The sequence below is a fragment of the Glycine soja genome, chromosome 19 (genome assembly GCF_004193775.1).
Source record: "Glycine soja cultivar W05 chromosome 19, ASM419377v2, whole genome shotgun sequence".
NCBI lineage: Eukaryota > Viridiplantae > Streptophyta > Magnoliopsida > Fabales > Fabaceae > Glycine > Glycine soja.
Genome location: NC_041020.1, coordinates 27,164,397 through 27,182,319, shown reverse-complemented (window position 1 = coordinate 27,182,319; position 17,923 = coordinate 27,164,397). Strand labels below are relative to the sequence as shown.

General features: G+C 38.6%; 2 protein-coding genes across 2 annotated transcripts; one reads left to right on the top strand and one right to left on the bottom strand.

Annotated features, from left to right (window-relative positions):
• Positions 1-2,257: 2,257 nt before the first annotated feature.
• LOC114398672 (protein MAIN-LIKE 2-like) lies at positions 2,258-2,632 on the bottom strand. Its single transcript, XM_028360845.1, has one exon. It carries the CDS (start codon positions 2,630-2,632, stop codon positions 2,258-2,260), a length of 375 nt encoding a protein of 124 aa, XP_028216646.1.
• An 887-nt stretch (positions 2,633-3,519) lies between these two features.
• On the top strand, positions 3,520-4,516 carry LOC114398671 (TBC1 domain family member 5 homolog A-like). The gene is made up of 2 exons (XM_028360844.1): positions 3,520-3,615; positions 4,058-4,516. Exons 1-2 carry the CDS (start codon positions 3,520-3,522, stop codon positions 4,514-4,516), a joined length of 555 nt encoding a protein of 184 aa, XP_028216645.1.
• Positions 4,517-17,923: the final 13,407 nt, after the last annotated feature.

The window sequence follows — 17,923 nt, the reverse complement described above, 5'->3', positions numbered from 1 at the left end:
TCTTATTGGGTTTGTTCCAGTGAAGGAGTAACCCAAAAACCCACCTTGGCGTGGTATGTTCCACTTCTCATTGTAATACAACATTGCATCATGAGTAGAAGTAATGGTTGATTGAAGTAGGTTAAGTATACCATCCGGTGTTCTATTGATGGTACATAATAATTTTATAGGGCCAACACATGGGATATTGCTTATTGCACATTAACATTGTGTAAACATCATCATATTTTTCAATTGTAGAGATTGAAAAAAATATTGCTGACCTGCATCTATGAATGACTGTCGGTAGTAGATTTCATCCACTAATTGATTGTTGGTTAGCTTAAGGGTGTTGTGCATTCTACTCTTGAATGTCTCAAAAGAATAGTCATTAGGAACTCACATTGGTGTTGGAGTGGGACTTTGAAAATAAACACCAGTTTGGTTGTGAGTGATTGATCCATTTGGAAAAATGAAGGCTAATCTCGAGTTAGCAATGGTCCAACTGCTAGTTTCTCCCAAGAATGTCATAGTATTAAGATTGAATTTGGTTTATGAAGGTATGTTATGTGAAATTGTGCGGTTGTATTGAGGGTGTTTAGTGTTATTTATAGTTGTATGAGCATTTTGCCCCGTTGATGTGTATTGGAACCTCATAAGGTTAGAATTGTGTTCTTGCTAAAGGCTTCTCTGGAATCCAATTTTGATTTTTCCCTGGTACCTAATGCAGTAGACTTCCATTATGATTTTCAAAGTGAAAAGAAGATTATGAGTTGTCCATTTTATGTCAATTTTGCTGGTGAGGTAGACATTTAATTTTTTAGAGACGTGTGCAAATTACAGAGTATTGTCAATTTTCCCTGCTACTTGATGCAGCAAATGTCCATTATAATTTTGAGGGTGAAAAAGAGATTTTGAGTTGTCCATTTTATGTAAGTTTTGTTGGTGAGACATTTAATTTTTTAGAGACGTGTGCAAATTGTAGAGTGTTGTCAATTTGGACTGTGGTTTTTCCCTAGTACCTGATGCAGCAAACGTCCATTATAATTTTGAGTGTGAAAAAGAGATTCTTAGTTGTCCATTTTATGTCAATTTTGTTGGTGAGACATTTAATTTTTTAGAGACGTGTGCAAATTGCAGAGTGTTATCAATTTAGACTGTGATTTTTCCTTGGTAACTGATGCAACATACGTCCATTATAATTTTCAGATTGAAAAGGAGATTCTGAGTTGTCAATTTTGTTGGGGAGATATTTAATTTTGTAGAGACATGTGCAAATTACAAAGTGTTGTCAATTTGGACTTTGATTTTTCCCTTGACGATTGACCAGTTTCTCAATTCAATGGCATTTGCATATTTAAAAAAAATAGTATTACTTTGATACTATGCCATGTATTCCTGAGAATACTTTGCATGCCCTATAATAGGTCGTCCCTGTAAAACCATTGATTGACGTTGTTGCCAATACCTTATCCACTTTGCATGTTTTTCCGCCTAGTTTGTGTTAGTTCGACCTCGCATGTCGATTTTGTGAAGTTTGTCCATGTTTCTTGGGGGATCTGTTATGTCTTATCGAAGGCGGAATTGAAGTTTAACTCTATCTTCTTGCTGCTATTCTACTATCAAGAAACAAATTAGAGGGTGCAGGCTGTCCATATGGAGGAGTCTACGAAAGCTGTCAACTCCAAAGCATCCAAAAAGTGGAGATATGGTTCCACAAGAACTGAAATAATACGAAATGAATAATTACTTAATTATTAAAAACACAAAACTCAACATTATTTTTATGTAACCTATACTTTATTTATTTCCTGTTCAGCTGTCATGTTGTCTAATCTCATTCTATAACCAATGACATCTCTATGTGGTGTATCAGTAAAGCTTAATCCATCGCCACTTTAACTAATAAATGAAAAATTATTCATTTAATTGATACTATGGTAATCATATAACAATGAATTTGAGATTCATATTACCTCGTAACCAACGGATACGATGGTGTTCAATTAACTCTTGCTGCAATGAAGAGCATGCGATACCATACCCCAGATTGCAACAATGACGCACAGCTACCCATGGTTTTGGCATCAGGGTCAGTGGCACTACACATTTCTCTGTACATCGTTGCCAGACAAGTAGAGCCCCAACTATACCACCTGACTCGGTCGAGATCAACCAACACAGTGAGGTACATCAAATGAACCTGATTTCCCATCTTGTATGGCATTAAAACCCCACCAATTAGCTGCAAAATGTAAGCTCTACAATGTGCTTCTAACTACTGTTGTGTCGGTTCCAAGTGAAGCAGTGGCATATTATCTTGCAACCACTTAAGCTTAATGGCAGAGCCTACTATTGCTTCTCCCTTTGGTGGAACAACACCCAAATATTGTTCACACATTTCCTCCCAATCATAGCAGGTTGCACCAATGATTGGCCTACCGTCGACCTTTATGCCAAGTTGTAGTGCTACATCCTCCAGTGTAATTGTACATTCTCCAACAGGAAGATGAAAAATGTGCGTCTCTGGTCTCCATTGCTCAACAAGTGCAGTCGCTAGATGATGATCAATTTTGAAGTGGCATAATTTTGCCACATCAGCAAACCCAGTATGAGTAAGCAATGACTCAATTAAAGGATGAGGAGCGAACATCGAATGATAATAGGAAATGATTATTAGTGGTTGTCCCTGTAAAACAAAAGTTACATTTTTATAATTGTCACCACAGGAAAAGGTTATAATATCATCCAATTCGTACTTACCATGTTTTGTATCTTTGAAGCTCGATGATTAATGGTGACAATCTTGTTTCCATAACATTATTGGTGGTTGTCCCTGTAAAACAAAAGTTACATTTTTATAATTGTCTCGATTCAAAATTTAGTTGCTGATATTAAAAAAAAATAGGTGAATGAAATAAGTTGTCTGCGAAAGTTTTTATAGGCGGAAAAAATTTGTGTGTGCCACTGTTCACTTACTGTTCACGTATTGTTCATGTCGGGAATCCTATAGTGATACTATGCGTATCGAAACACTGTTCGCGTCACTGTGCGCATCAAAACACTATTCACATCACTTTGCGGAGCAGAACACTGTTCATGATACTATAGATCAATTTTCGATCGCAAAAACTGTCGATGCACTGTTCATAGCATTGTTAAAGCAATTTTGACCACAAAAACTATTGGTGCACTATTCATGACCCTATGGATGCAATTTGGACTGTTAAAATTGTCGGTGCGATGATGACCGTTGGATCTATCCATAGCCACAACACTATAAATAGGTTTTCGAACATATTCTTCTACACACAGAAAACACTTTACAACAGAAGTTCCAAATCACTCTAAGTCTCCAAACCAAATCACTGTGAGTCTCCAAACCAAATCAATATCAGTCTCCAAACCAAATCACTCCCAGTCTCCAAAGCAAATCACTCTCAGTCTCCAAACCAAATCACTCTCAGTATTTAACCAAATCACTCTCACTCTCCAAACCAAATCATTCTCACTCTCCAAACGTAATCAATCTTAGTCACCATGGCAAGCAGAAATGAGAACGTCCCTGCCGAAGTCTACTACGATGCTTATGTAGTCGACTGTGACAAGGGCATTCAGTTTAAAGGTGGAAACAAGGTACTTGTTTCAATGAGGTGAGGTATGACCTTCAATGCCTTGAAAAAAAAATCCAATGCAAGATGGGCATAAACCAAGGTCAAACCATAACCACAATCATTTATCGATACCCCATTTCTGTTGGGTCTGACATGTTCAATTACTAGGTTGTTACCATTAGTGACGATAAGGATATTGGTGGCATGTTTGATGTCTATAACTGACACCAATGCTTAAGTGGCTTTCAGTTGCTCGTACAATACGAACAACAACCTTCTTCTATCGCCAATGTCGAAACAACCGTTCAATCACCACAAATTCACGAAGCATCATACACTGACTACCATACTCAAACCTACCATGAATGCCCATCCTCTTACACACCAATCCCATCACGACCAAAAATGATTATTACGTCTCTCATTTTGAACCCACCGAATTCGATACCCACATTACTTCATAGACACAATTGCTTGGTGGATCATTAAACTACTATGAGACGACTCCCCAACTAAATGAGCACTCCCAACTAAATGTCGACCCAACTACTGATATCCATGTTGCTCAGTCTGAAAGCAACGAAATGTCACATGACTATCATGCTCAAAATGGGTTACCGGATGAAGTAGTTGGTGACTTCAATGACGACGAAGACAAAATTTTGGCGGACAACAACAACAACAACAACAACAACAACGATAATGACATACAGTTCCTTTTCCCGAAAACATCAACTAAAAATGTCTATCGTCCATCTCCAAATAGCGCTGATGTTAGTGACAATCAAGTGCCTGACAACCCTGACTATAGGCATTTTTTGGACCAACAACAACAATCTAACTTGCACGATAATGAGTTGTATGTTGGTCAGCGATTTTGTCAATTAGAGGACCTGAAACGCCGTAAAAATGTGGAACATTAAGAACCATGTAACTTTCAAATCCAAGAGGTGTGCGAAGGATACATGGGTCTTATGTTGCCCAACTCAAGGGTGCTAGTGGAAACTTAGAGCGTCCGAAATGGCGCTGATGTTGGTGACAACCAAGTGCCTAACAACCCCGACTATAGGCATTTTTTGGACCAACAACAACAATCTGACTCGCACAATGATGAGTTGTATGTTAGTCAGTGATTTCCTCAATTGGAGGACCCGAAACACACCATAAAAATATGGCACATTAAGAACCATGTAACTTTCAAATCCAAGAGGTGTGCGGAGGATACATGGGTTTTATGTTGCCCAACTGAAGGGTGCTAGTGGAAACTTAGAGCGTTCAAAAGAAAAAATCTAAAAGTTTGGGAAATTAGAAAGATAGAAGGCCTCACACATGCGTCGTGCCAACCATTTCACAAGATCACAATAAGGTGGATTCGAAACTTGTAGGCAACAATATCCTTGCAATGGTTGAAGAAAATGAGCAACTAACCATTCCTACATTTATCGCATTTGTAAGACAAGAGTTTGGATACACCATCACATATCGTAAAGCATGGCTGACAAAATAATAGGTCATCGAGCAGGTATACGGTAATTGGGAAGAGTCATACAACATATTGCACTGGACAATTGTCAGGATTCAAACTATTCCTGCACTGGACGAGTCCAACCAACCAATCCGAAACAAGGTCATAATCCATTGACTTTTTTGGTCATTTAAGGCATGCATTGATGTGTTTGCATTTTGTAAACCCATTGTGCAAATCAATGGAACATGGCTATATGAAAGATATAAAGGGACGTTGTTAGTTGTAGTTTCACAAGATGGTGCTAACAACATATTTCCATTGGCATTTGCCATTGTCGAGGGTGAGACAACAAATGGGTGGCACTTTGTTTTTTTGCAAAACTTGAGAACACATGTGACACCACGTGGTATATGCTTAATCTTTGACATACACAAGTCAATCAAAAGTTCATATTGTTAGTCGTCTTATACGACTAACTTTTGTATAGAAAACTTTTACAAAATGTATATATTTTCCCCAATTTATGGTTCTATTTGTAGGATTGTAAATAAATTTTGCTTTGTTTTTATCTGTGTTCAGTAGAAGCCTTGTGTATGGAATTAATGTCAATTTCTCTTCAATTTCAGGCAAAAAGGAGTTATTTTGAAGAAGTGTTAAAGTTGATGTCTCGCTAAGCGAGCTCAATGCGCTTAGCGAGTGTCATCCACTAAGCAAGGCATCAACGCACTTAGCGGATAGGAGGAATCCAGAAGGGAATCTGTCATGCAGGCACGCGCTCAGCATGTCATCAGCTCGCTCAGCGAGTCGTTTGTCACCTTCCAGGCTTAGCGCGAGTTTGGCGCTGAGCGGAAATTCACTTACTCGCGCTAAGCGCGAGAATGACGCTAAGCGCGACGTCGAGGTTAGTGAGCCCTTTTAAAGCCTGACTTATAGAGACTGTTAGGGGCAGAAGAGAAGGGAATAGAGATAGCCAAAAGAGAGCCGTAAGAGCTTGAAGAGAGAAAAACACAAAGGTACAAAACAGAGCAAAGGAGCCAAGTTTTGATCTTTTAGGAAGATTTGTGAGTTTTTGAGTGATTGTGAGATTCCTAGAGGTGGAGGAGACATCCCCATTCCTTTGTAAGCAACCAATTTCTCTTAATTCCTCTTCTTCATTGTAAAAGGAGCTTCCTTGCTATGGAAGGCTAAATCCTCAGTTGGGGATTCTTGCTGAGTAATTGATGTAAACTCTTTCCCTATCTAATTAAGGTTGTTTTATGTGTTCATTGTTTCTATCGATACTTTATTATTGCATGCTTGTTGTTTGATCACCCATATGTATGTACTGTTAGGGGCTTTAGCATTGAAAGATGTATTGTCTCCTTAGAACTTGATAGAGCAGGATTAGGTTATCGTATGTCTAGACACGGAGTGCGGTAATTTAGTTTTTATTATGATGTGATCATAAAGCTATTCAATTAAGCTAAGTTCAACAAGAGACATCTACGAACGAAGTTTAATTAGAATTAGGCTAAACTCACGAGACATCGGTGTTTAGTACTTGAGCCTTCAGCATAGAACACAGAAACATCTTTAATTAGAGAAACATCCTTAATTGCATCAATTTACTCAGTAAGAGGACCCAATGCCTTTAGATATATGTTTTCACACTTACTTGCTCATGTTTATTGCTTTGTAATTAGAATAGAACATACTTTTACTTTCATTCACAATCATGAATTCTGTTTGCAAATGCCTGCTTATTGAACAAACCTTTACCAAACGAACAAGTTCCCTGAGTTCGATACTCAGTTCACACCGTTTTAATTATTTACTTGACGACCCGCTGTACTTGCTAGTAGATTTCGCATCCACACAAATAAGTAGTAGCCCAGAGTACGAAACACATACAGACGACCTGACAGTGGGTGGACAGCAGACAACTAGTCACATGTGTTCTGTATTTGGCACATAGGCCAAAACTACAAAAAAAAAAAAAAAAACAGTTCAAAAATGAGGATGAAAGAAAAAATGTCTTAAGTATGGGTAAGATATTTTGTTTATATTCTAACGCAAAATATTTAATTATTTAACATTAAACTAACATTCAGATTTACATTTTTTTTTCAAACTACAGGATGACAACCTGCACGACACATCGTGGCTTGATCAAATACCAAGGGAGCAATGGACCTTGGCATGGGATGACAGAAAACGATGGGGACACATGACCACTAATCTGGCAGAGTTACTAAACTCGGTGCTAAAAAAATTCAAAATTTTCCAATCACAGCCTTGGTCAGAGCCACATATGATAAGTTAAACAAATATTTTGTTGACTGTGGAACTCAGGCTGATGCAATGATCGCCTCCATACAAGTTTACACACTTATTGTAGCCAAATTCATCATCAAAGAAGAAACTAAGTCCAACACTTACTTCGTTCAACAGTTTGACCGCCAAAGATTTCAATTTCAATTTGAGGAAAGAATGAATACGAGAGAGAAGTGTCAAATGGGGAAATTCACTGTTAGGATGGATCAAAGAACATGTGATTGTGGGAAACCTCAAAAGTTACACATGCCATGGGCACATGTCATTGTTGCATGTAAGCACATCAATATAGATTACTTGCAATACGTTAGTTCAATGTACACATTGGATTACGTGTCCAGTGTCTACAAAGTCCTGTTAGCAGGCATGCTTCATCATGATTATTGGCCACCATATGAAGGACCACAATTATGTGTCAATCCAGCCATGAGGAGAAAAAAAAAAGGTCGACCAAAATCTACAAGAACACGAACAAATATGGACGAGAGAGAAAGAGGTCAACCAAAACAGTATTCAATTTGCAGGCTAGTTGGTCATTCGAAAAATAGGTGCCTCTACTGTCCCAAAAGTTCAAGTCAAACAAATTAATTTTTTCACTATCAATGTATTTCATTTAACATCATTCATAAATTAATAAAACATTCTTTAATTGTACAATTTAATACTAATGTAGATCTCCAAAACAAATTTACATTGCAATATTTTAAACTAATTTTATTTAATTTCAAAATTTTCTCCAATTTTATTATTTTCCTTTATCTATATATATTTCTAAAAAAATTAAAAAAAATTAAAAAAAATGAAAAATCATGTTGAGTGTTCGGGTTTAGGGGACTTGAATTCTCAACACAAAATTGCAATTTTTTTAAAAAAATCACAGTGTAAATTCGGGCACTGTGAATACTAAAATTATATATTAGGGTAAATAATGGGGGGAGGTGTATATTTTGGTAATTTTTTTATATTCTTGAAAATAACCTCCTAGTTATTGGAGCCTCTCGCCACTGCTCTATCGTTGTAGTGCGATTCAGACCTAATGTACTGAATTTTCCATGTTCTTTCATGTTGTTGGTTGATTTAATTTACTAGTATCATATTATCCCATGTCCTTGATTGGTTTTACACTCTGTTCTCTATCTTTATTGTGCTCTTTGATGGTATTTCTCTTTCACGTTTTGTATATTTTTGGTTTATTATGCTCTTTAATGGTATTTCTCTATCAGTCTCCATCCTTGGCTTTTGGTAGCCATGTCAGTATCATTAGGACTCCATTCTACACCCATTCACTGCACACTTGTTTGGTGTCATTGCCCTTGATTTGAATAAGTGGTTTATGATAACCACTATAGAGAAGGAACATAAAGTCCCAGGAACATAACCATTATAGAAAGGAATACATGAGGAAATAGGATGATAACTAGGAGTATGATGAGGACATGACCAAGAGCAAGGGCAAGGATCCACTTGAAGGACTTGCAGGACCTATGACAAGGGCTAGAGCAAGGAAAGCCAAGGAAGCTCTTCAACAAGTGTTGGCCATACTATTTGAATACAAGCCCAAGTTTCAAGGAGAAAAGTCCAAGGTTGTGAGTTGTATCATGGCCTAAACGGAGGAGGACTAAATGGCACCACTTTGTCTCAATTTTAGAGTGTTTAGTTTGTCTAAATAATGGCCCAATCCTTGTAAAGTTGGCTGACCAAAAATATATTTTGGGTTAATCAACTAAAAGGGCTTTAGTTAGGTTTAGTTCAAGTTGTAATAAGGGCCCAATTGGCAACCTAGGCATCAGCCTTTTGGGAGACCAAATGGTGGCTAACTTGTTGGCTGTTGAGGGTGACTTTTGGTTGCCACAATTTTAGTTACACTCAGCCATTAAGTTCTTTTAATTCCCTAGGTTAATGGCATTAAGTTATTTTAATTCTAGGTTAGTGGGTCATTACTAAAATCTGATGTAAAACTTCTATATAAGCTAAACCATTTTATCAATAAACACAAGTTGAGTTTTATTCAGAAAATTAGAGTTTATCTCTTTCATCTTAGTGAGAGTGATTCTCCTAAATTCTTGAGTGATTCAAGAACACCCTGGCTGTATCAAAGGACTTTCATGATGCAATCCTACTCCGCAAGGGCATTGGATAGAAAAACTCCAAGTAGATTGGGCCAGAGATGCAAGAGAAGGCCCTAGGGTTCTTATGAGCCTTAGGGTAGATTTCGGGCCCATGGGCTAAGTACGAGCCCGCTTATCTTTGTAAATATTAGATTAAGGTTTCATTATTTTTGGGCCTTGTATTTAGGGCTCCATAATGTAGGTAGGGTACCCTAGAAATATAGGATTTTTCAGCCCTTGTATTTTAGGGCACCTAGACTAGTTTTTGTATTAGGGGTAGTTTTGTAATTTCACATGCACTAAGTGGATATTTGATGTGTGTGGTTGGAAATAAATTTAATTGAATTGGTAGAAGCCCAATCCAATTAAATTTTAGAGGGGGAGGTGAGCATTTGCTTACTACACCCCATTGCCACATCATATAGTCACACTTTGTGCATGTCCTTCATGCTTTTCATGCCTCATGACACCTAAGCACACTTAGTGGAGAATCTTGGAATTGATCTTGGATTAGTGGGCTGAACCATAACTAAAATTCACTAATCATAATTAGTGAAATTTTGGCTCCAAAGTTTGGCTCCACAAATTCAATTTCAAATTCAAGTGAAATTTGAATTTCCCTCCAATTTTGTGTGACACTTAGGCTATAAATAGAGGTCATGTGTGTGCATTTTTTTAAACTTTGATCATTTGAATATTAAACTTCAGATTTCAAAGCTCATTTAGAGCACAAAATTTCGTGCTCTTCTCTCCCTCTCCCTTCATTCATCTCCTTCTTCCTCCAAGCTCTTATCCATGGCCTCCTATGGTGGTGAGCTTCTTCTAGACTCATCTTCTCCTTGAAGTGGCGTCTCCTCTCTCTCTTCCTTTCTCCATTCCGCTGCCATTCATCTTCCAAGAAGCAAAGGAATCCATTGATGAAGAAGATCCTAGGCCTACAAGCTCCAATGGAGCTTGCATCATGTGGTATCAGAGCATCTTCATCTAGGTGATGTTCTTTTGCTTCCTCTATCTTTTTGTTCGGTGAATTCTCTTTAATTCCTTGTTCTTCATCTTATTCTCCATGTATATCCTCCATTGTCTTGTGGTTTGGTGCTGTTTAGAGTAGATTAAAAAAAAATAAACCGATTAAATCTTAGATCTACACTTGTTCTTGCATTTCTATGGTTCAAATTTTGTAGATCTACTCTTGAATCTTGTTTTTGTGTTGATTTTAGGTTCTATCAATTTTCATTCATAATATTCTTGTTCTGAACCTTTAGATCTAAATTTTGTTCCAAAATATTGATTAGAAAAAAAAAACACAAAAATCTAAGTGTAAATCACTTAATCCATGTTGTCTTAGAGTCATGTTTAGTCATAGTAATTGTCACATTATGTTCTAAGTTTATGTTGAATTTTATTTTGTTGATTGAATTATAGATACATTTGTTCATGTATTCTTGTCATTCTTAGCCTATCTTTTGAATTTTGAGTCTAATTCATGCATGTTATTTAGTTCATAACATGTTCTAAATCAATTCCGAGAAGTAGTCTTGTTCTTGAACTTTTTTTTTTGCTTTCTAAGTTTCCTACATGATGCCTATGATGAAGTTGAGTTGTGGTGCTGAGTTGTGGCTGGATTTGTGAATCAAAATAAGTCTTAAGCTCTCTTTAATTGTGTTATTCAAGATAATTGAGCATAAGCAAACACAAATTGTAACTATCCAAGCCTTAAGCAACATAAACACTACTCTTGATTTCTAGGCTGAAATCGCTGGTGCTGGCAGCTTGAACATACGAACTTGTATAAATTACTGGGAATTGGTAACTACGTTTTTTGAGCTGAAACTTTTACTGAATTTTCTAGACATCTGGACCAAAATTATAAAAAAAGAATCAAGCGATTTGGATTAAAGAAAAAAATAATAAAAATCTCACAAGTTGGCAGAAAAATCAGTGTCCAGGAAAAAAAAGAAAAGTGAAAGGAAAGTGTGCTTGTTGTTTTGGCTCAAAATTTGTTCTATAATTGGTGCATATTTTATACCAATCCTAGTTCTGAAATTTCAATTGAACATTATTGTGAAAACAAGTGCCAAAACTAGAGGTTTCTTGAGTCTTTTTTTTTAGAGTTTTTCTACTCTACTCTAGAGCCATTCTAGGTTTCTCTTTGAGTCCTAGCTTGCTTTTTGTGCTTTTCATTGCTTTAATTGTTGAATAATCCTTGGAAATTTGTCTTGTTAAAACTCTATTGGTTTAGCTTTCATTTCATTTTTTTTTTGTCTTTGGTTATTGCTTGTCTCTTTGTTTCCTTGCTTGTGAGTTGCCATATAGGGAATTGGAAAGGAGGATTGGTGCCATATCTTGAAGAATTTGAGTCAAGAAGCAAGGGGCCAACCACCTTAAGAGCTATTGGACTAAGAAGCACTCCAAATTGAGTGAAACACTAAAGAGAGTGTTAGTGCTTAGCTCTACTGAGTTTTAAAAGATTGGCTAAAATTTTGTTAAAACATAAGCACTTAGACAATGAAGGAAAGCTGGAGTTGCTGCACATGATGTCCAACGTTATGTCAAGGAATCAGATTGGGCTCCACAATGCACAAGGCAAGATAAAATGACAAATGAAGAATTGAAGCTGCAGGATCCACGATGTCGGATACAATGTCCAGGACATCCTGCCCGAAAATACTGGACACATAAATCTGTTATATCTTTAACAGATTATTGTGCAGTTAGCAACAGATTAGACGATCTATCTTCAGGAACGAATTAAAAGATAATCAAAGTTCGAATTACAAACTTGAATAGTTCGTTCAGGGATTAAAGATTAAAGATAAAAACTAAAAGATCAAACTTTATCTTTTAGATCTTTAAGTGCAGATTTTTCAGGAGAATGATAGATCTTATCCAGCGCAAGTTGTTGCAGCCCAGATACGCACACTGCTATATAAACATGAAGGCTGCACGAGTTTTCTACCAAGTCCGGGATTGAAGAGTTATTTTGTGAGTTTTGGGACTTGAGTGTTTTGTGAGCCACCTTGATGTTACGCTAACATCAAGTGTTGGACCTGAGTGTGTAGAGTTGATCTCTATTGTTCAGAGAGCAATCTCTGGTGTGTATTTGATTTAATTGTAAACACGGGAGAGTGATTGAGAGGGAGTGAGAGGGGTTCTCATATCTAAGAGTGGCTCTTAGGTAGAGGTTGCACGGGTAGTGGTTAGGTGAGAAGGTTGTAAACAGTGGCTGTTAGATCTTCGAACTAACACTATTTTAGTGGATTTCCTCCCTGGCTTGGTAGCCCCCAGATGTAGGTGACGTTGCACCGAACTGGGTTAACAATTCTCTTGTGTTATTTACTTGTTTAATCTGTTCATACTGTCAAACATCATCTGCATGTTCTGAAGCGTGATGTCGTGACATCCGGTACGACATCTGTCATTGGTATCAGAATTTCAATTGGTATCAGAGCGGGCACTCTAAATCACTGAGTGAGATCTAGGGAGATAAATTCTGATGAACATGGAGAAAGAAGGAGGACCAGTGAACAGACCACCAATTCTGGATGGAACCAACTATGAATACTGGAAAGCAAGGATGGTGGCCTTCCTCAAATCACTGGATAGCAGAACCTGGAAAGCTGTCATCAAAGGCTGGGAACATCCCAAGATGCTGGACACAGAAGGAAAGCCCACTAATGAATTGAAGCCAGAAGAAGACTGGACAAAAGAAGAAGACGAATTGGCACTTGGAAACTCCAAAGCCTTGAATGCTCTATTCAATGGAGTTGACAAGAATATCTTCAGACTGATCAATACATGCACAGTGGCCAAGGATGCATGGGAGATCCTGAAAACCACTCATGAAGGAACCTCCAAAGTGAAGATGTCCAGATTGCAACTATTGGCTACAAAATTCGAAAATCTGAAGATGAAGGAGGAAGAGTGTATTCATGACTTCCACATGAACATTCTTGAAATTGCCAATGCTTGCACTGCCTTGGGAGAAAGGATGACAGATGAAAAGCTGGTGAGAAAGATCCTCAGATCTTTGCCTAAGAGATTTGACATGAAAGTCACTGCAATAGAGGAGGCCCAAGACATTTGCAACATGAGAGTAGATGAACTCATTGGTTCCCTTCAAACCTTTGAGCTAGGACTCTCGGATAGGACTGAAAAGAACAGCAAGAATCTGGCGTTCGTGTCCAATGATGAAGGAGAAGAAGATGAGTATGACCTGGATACTGATGAAGGTCTGACTAACGCAGTTGTGCTCCTTGGAAAACAGTTCAACAAAGTGCTGAACAGAATGGACAGGAGGCAGAAACCACATGTCCGGAACATCCCTTTCGACATCAGGAAAGGTAGTGAATACCAGAAAAGGTCAGATGAAAAGCCCAGTCACAGCAAAGGAATTCAATGCCGTGGGTGTGAAGGCTATGGACACATCAAAGCTGAATGTCCCACTCATCTCAAGAAGCAGAGGAAAGGACTTTCTGTATGTCGGTCTGATGATACAGAGAGTGAACAAGAAAGTGATTCTGACAGAGATGTGAATGCACTCACTGGGAGATTTGAATCTGCTGAAGATTCAAGTGATACAGATAGTGAAATCACTTTTGATGAGCTTGCTATATCCTATAGAGAACTATGCATCAAAAGTGAGAAGATTCTTCAGCAAGAAGCACAACTAAAGAAGGTCATTGCAAATCTGGAGGCTAAGAAGGAGGCACATGAAGAGGAAATCTCTGAACTTAAAGGAGAAATTGGTTTTCTGAACTCTAAACTGGAAAACATGACAAAATCAATAAAGATGCTGAATAAAGGCTCAGATTTGCTTGATGAGGTGCTACAGCTTGGGAAGAATGTTGGAAACCAGAGAGGACTTGGATTTAATCATAAATCTGCTGGCAGAACGACCATGACAGAATTTGTTCCTGCCAAAAACAGCACTGGAGCCACGATGTCACAACATCGGTCTCGACATCATGGAACGCAGCAGAAAAAGAGCAAAAGAAAGAAGTGGAGGTGTCACTACTGTGGCAAGTATGGTCACATAAAGCCCTTTTGCTATCATCTACATGGCCATCCACATCATGGAACTCAAAGTAGCAGCAGCGGAAGGAAGATGATGTGGGTTCCAAAACACAAGACAGTTAGTCTTGTTGTTCATACTTCACTTAGAGCATCAGCTAAGGAAGATTGGTACCTAGATAGCGGCTGTTCCAGACACATGACAGGAGTTAAAGAATTCCTGGTGAACATTGAACCTTGCTCCACTAGCTATGTGACATTTGGAGATGGCTCTAAAGGAAAGATCACTGGAATGGGAAAGCTAGTCCATGATGGACTTCCTAGTCTGAACAAAGTACTGCTGGTGAAGGGACTGACTGCGAACTTGATCAGCATCAGTCAGTTGTGTGATGAAGGATTCAATGTAAACTTCACAAAGTCAGAATGCTTGGTGACAAATGAGAAGAGTGGAGTCCTAATGAAGGGCAGCAGATCAAAGGACAACTGTTACCTATGGACACCTCAAGAAACCAGTTACTCCTCCACATGTCTATTCTCCAAAGAAGATGAAGTCAGAATATGGCATCAAAGATTTGGACATCTGCACTTAAGAGGCATGAAGAAAATCATTGACAAAGGTGCTGTTAGAGGCATTCCCAATCTGAAAATAGAAGAAGGAAGAATCTGTGGTGAATGTCAGATTGGAAAGCAAGTCAAGATGTCCCACCAGAAGCTTCAACATCAGACCACTTCCAGGGTGCTGGAACTACTTCACATGGACTTGATGGGGCCTATGCAAGTTGAAAGCCTTGGAGGAAAGAGGTATGCCTATGTTGTTGTGGATGATTTCTCCAGATTTACCTGGGTCAACTTTATCAGAGAGAAATCAGACACCTTTGAAGTATTCAAGGAGTTGAGTCTAAGACTTCAAAGAGAAAAAGACTGTGTCATCAAGAGAATCAGGAGTGACCATGGCAGAGAGTTTGAAAACAGCAAGTTTACTGAATTCTGCACGTCTGAAGGCATCACTCATGAGTTCTCTGCAGCCATTACACCACAACAAAATGGCATAGTTGAAAGGAAAAACAGGACTTTGCAAGAAGCTGCTAGGGTCATGCTTCATGCCAAAGAACTTCCCTATAATCTCTGGGCTGAAGCCATGAACACAGCATGCTACATCCACAACAGAGTCACACTTAGAAGAGGGACTCCAACCACACTGTATGAAATCTGGAAAGGGAGGAAGCCAACTGTCAAGCACTTCCACATCTTTGGAAGTCCATGTTACATTTTGGCAGATAGAGAGCAAAGGAGAAAGATGGATCCCAAGAGTGATGCAGGAATATTCTTGGGATACTCTACAAACAGCAGAGCATATAGAGTATTCAATTCCAGAACCAGAACTGTGATGGAATCCATCAATGTGGTTGTTGATGATCTAACTCCAGCAAGAAAGAAGGATGTCGAAGAAGATGTCAGAACATCGGGAGACGATGTAGCAGATACAGCTAAAAGTGCAGAAAATGCAGAAAACTCTGATTCTGCTACAGATGAACCAAACATCAATAAACCTGACAAGAGCCCCTCCATTAGAATCCAGAAGATGCACCCCAAGGAGCTGATTATAGGAGATCCAAACAGAGGAGTCACTACAAGATCAAGGGAGATTGAGATTGTCTCCAATTCATGTTTTGTCTCCAAAATTGAGCCCAAGAATGTGAAAGAGGCACTGACTGATGAGTTCTGGATCAATGCTATGCAAGAAGAATTGGAGCAATTCAAAAGGAATGAAGTTTGGGAGCTAGTTCCTAGACCCGAGGGAACTAATGTGATTGGCACCAAGTGGATCTTCAAGAACAAAACCAATGAAGAAGGTGTTATAACCAGAAACAAGGCCAGACTTGTTGCTCAAGGCTACACTCAGATTGAAGGTGTAGACTTTGATGAAACTTTCGCCCCTGTTGCTAGACTTGAGTCCATCAGATTGTTACTTGGTGTAGCTTGCATCCTCAAATTCAAGCTGTACCAGATGGATGTGAAGAGCGCGTTTCTGAATGGATACCTGAATAAAGAAGCCTATGTGGAGCAGCCAAAGGGATTTGTAGATCCAACTCATCCAGATCATGTATACAGGCTCAAGAAGGCTCTCTATGGATTGAAGCAAGCTCCAAGAGCTTGGTATGAAAGGCTAACAGAATTCCTTACTCAGCAAGGGTATAGGAAGGGAGGAATTGACAAGACTCTCTTTGTCAAACAAGATGCTGAAAACTTGATGATAGCACAGATATATGTTGATGACATTGTGTTTGGAGGGATGTCGAATGAGATGCTTCGACATTTTGTCCAACAGATGCAATCTGAATTTGAGATGAGTCTTGTTGGAGAGCTGACTTATTTTCTGGGACTCCAAGTGAAGCAGATGGAAGACTCCATATTCCTCTCACAAAGCAAGTATGCAAAGAACATTGTCAAGAAGTTTGGGATGAAAAATGCCAGCCATAAAAGAACACCTGCACCTACTCACTTGAAGCTGTCAAAAGATGAAGCTGGCACCAGTGTTGATCAAAGCCTGTACAGAAGCATCATTGGGAGCTTACTATATTTAACAGCTAGCAGACCTGACATCACCTATGCAGTAGGTGTTTGTGCAAGATATCAAGCCAATCCTAAGATAAGTCACTTGAATCAAGTAAAGAGAATTCTGAAATATGTAAATGGCACCAGTGACTATGGGATTATGTACTGTCATTGTTCAGATTCAATGCTGGTTGGGTATTGTGATGCTGATTGGGCTGGAAGTGCAGATGACAGAAAAAGAACTTCTGGTGGATGTTTCTATTTGGGAACCAATCTTATTTCATGGTTCAGCAAGAAGCAGAACTGTGTGTCCCTATCCACTGCAGAAGCAGAGTATATTGCAGCAGGAAGCAGCTGTTCACAACTAGTTTGGATGAAGCAGATGCTCAAGGAGTACAATGTCGAACAAGATGTCATGACATTGTACTGTGACAACTTGAGTGCTATTAATATTTCTAAAAATCCTGTTCAACACAGCAGAACCAAGCACATTGACATTAGACATCACTATATTAGAGATCTTGTTGATGATAAAGTTATCACACTAAAGCATGTTGACACTGAGGAACAAATAGCAGATATTTTCACAAAGGCATTGGATGCAAATCAGTTTGAAAAACTGAGGGGCAAGCTGGGCATTTGTCTGCTAGAGGATTTATAGCAATTACTTTTATCTGAACGTGCTCAAACGTTAATAGCGCGTTCACTACTGGGCCAAAACAAATTCGACCGTTGCTTCACACGTCCCTCTACATTCCTCATTCAAACTCATATTTTCGTGGTAATCTCGTTTTCATCAGCATTCCCCAACAGCTCTCAGAGATTTACGAAACCACTCCAAAGGCTCTGCTTCTCCATGGCTACCTCACCAAAAG

Coding starts and splice junctions, on each gene's coding strand:
- LOC114398672 (XM_028360845.1), bottom strand. CDS start 2,632: ATGTTCGCTCCTCATCCTTTAATTGAGTCATTGCTTACTCATACTGGG.
- LOC114398671 (XM_028360844.1), top strand. CDS start 3,520: ATGGCAAGCAGAAATGAGAACGTCCCTGCCGAAGTCTACTACGATGCT. Junction 3,616..4,057: donor AGTTTAAAGGTGGAAACAAG/GTACTTGTTTCA, acceptor ATTACTTCATAG/ACACAATTGCTTGGTGGATC.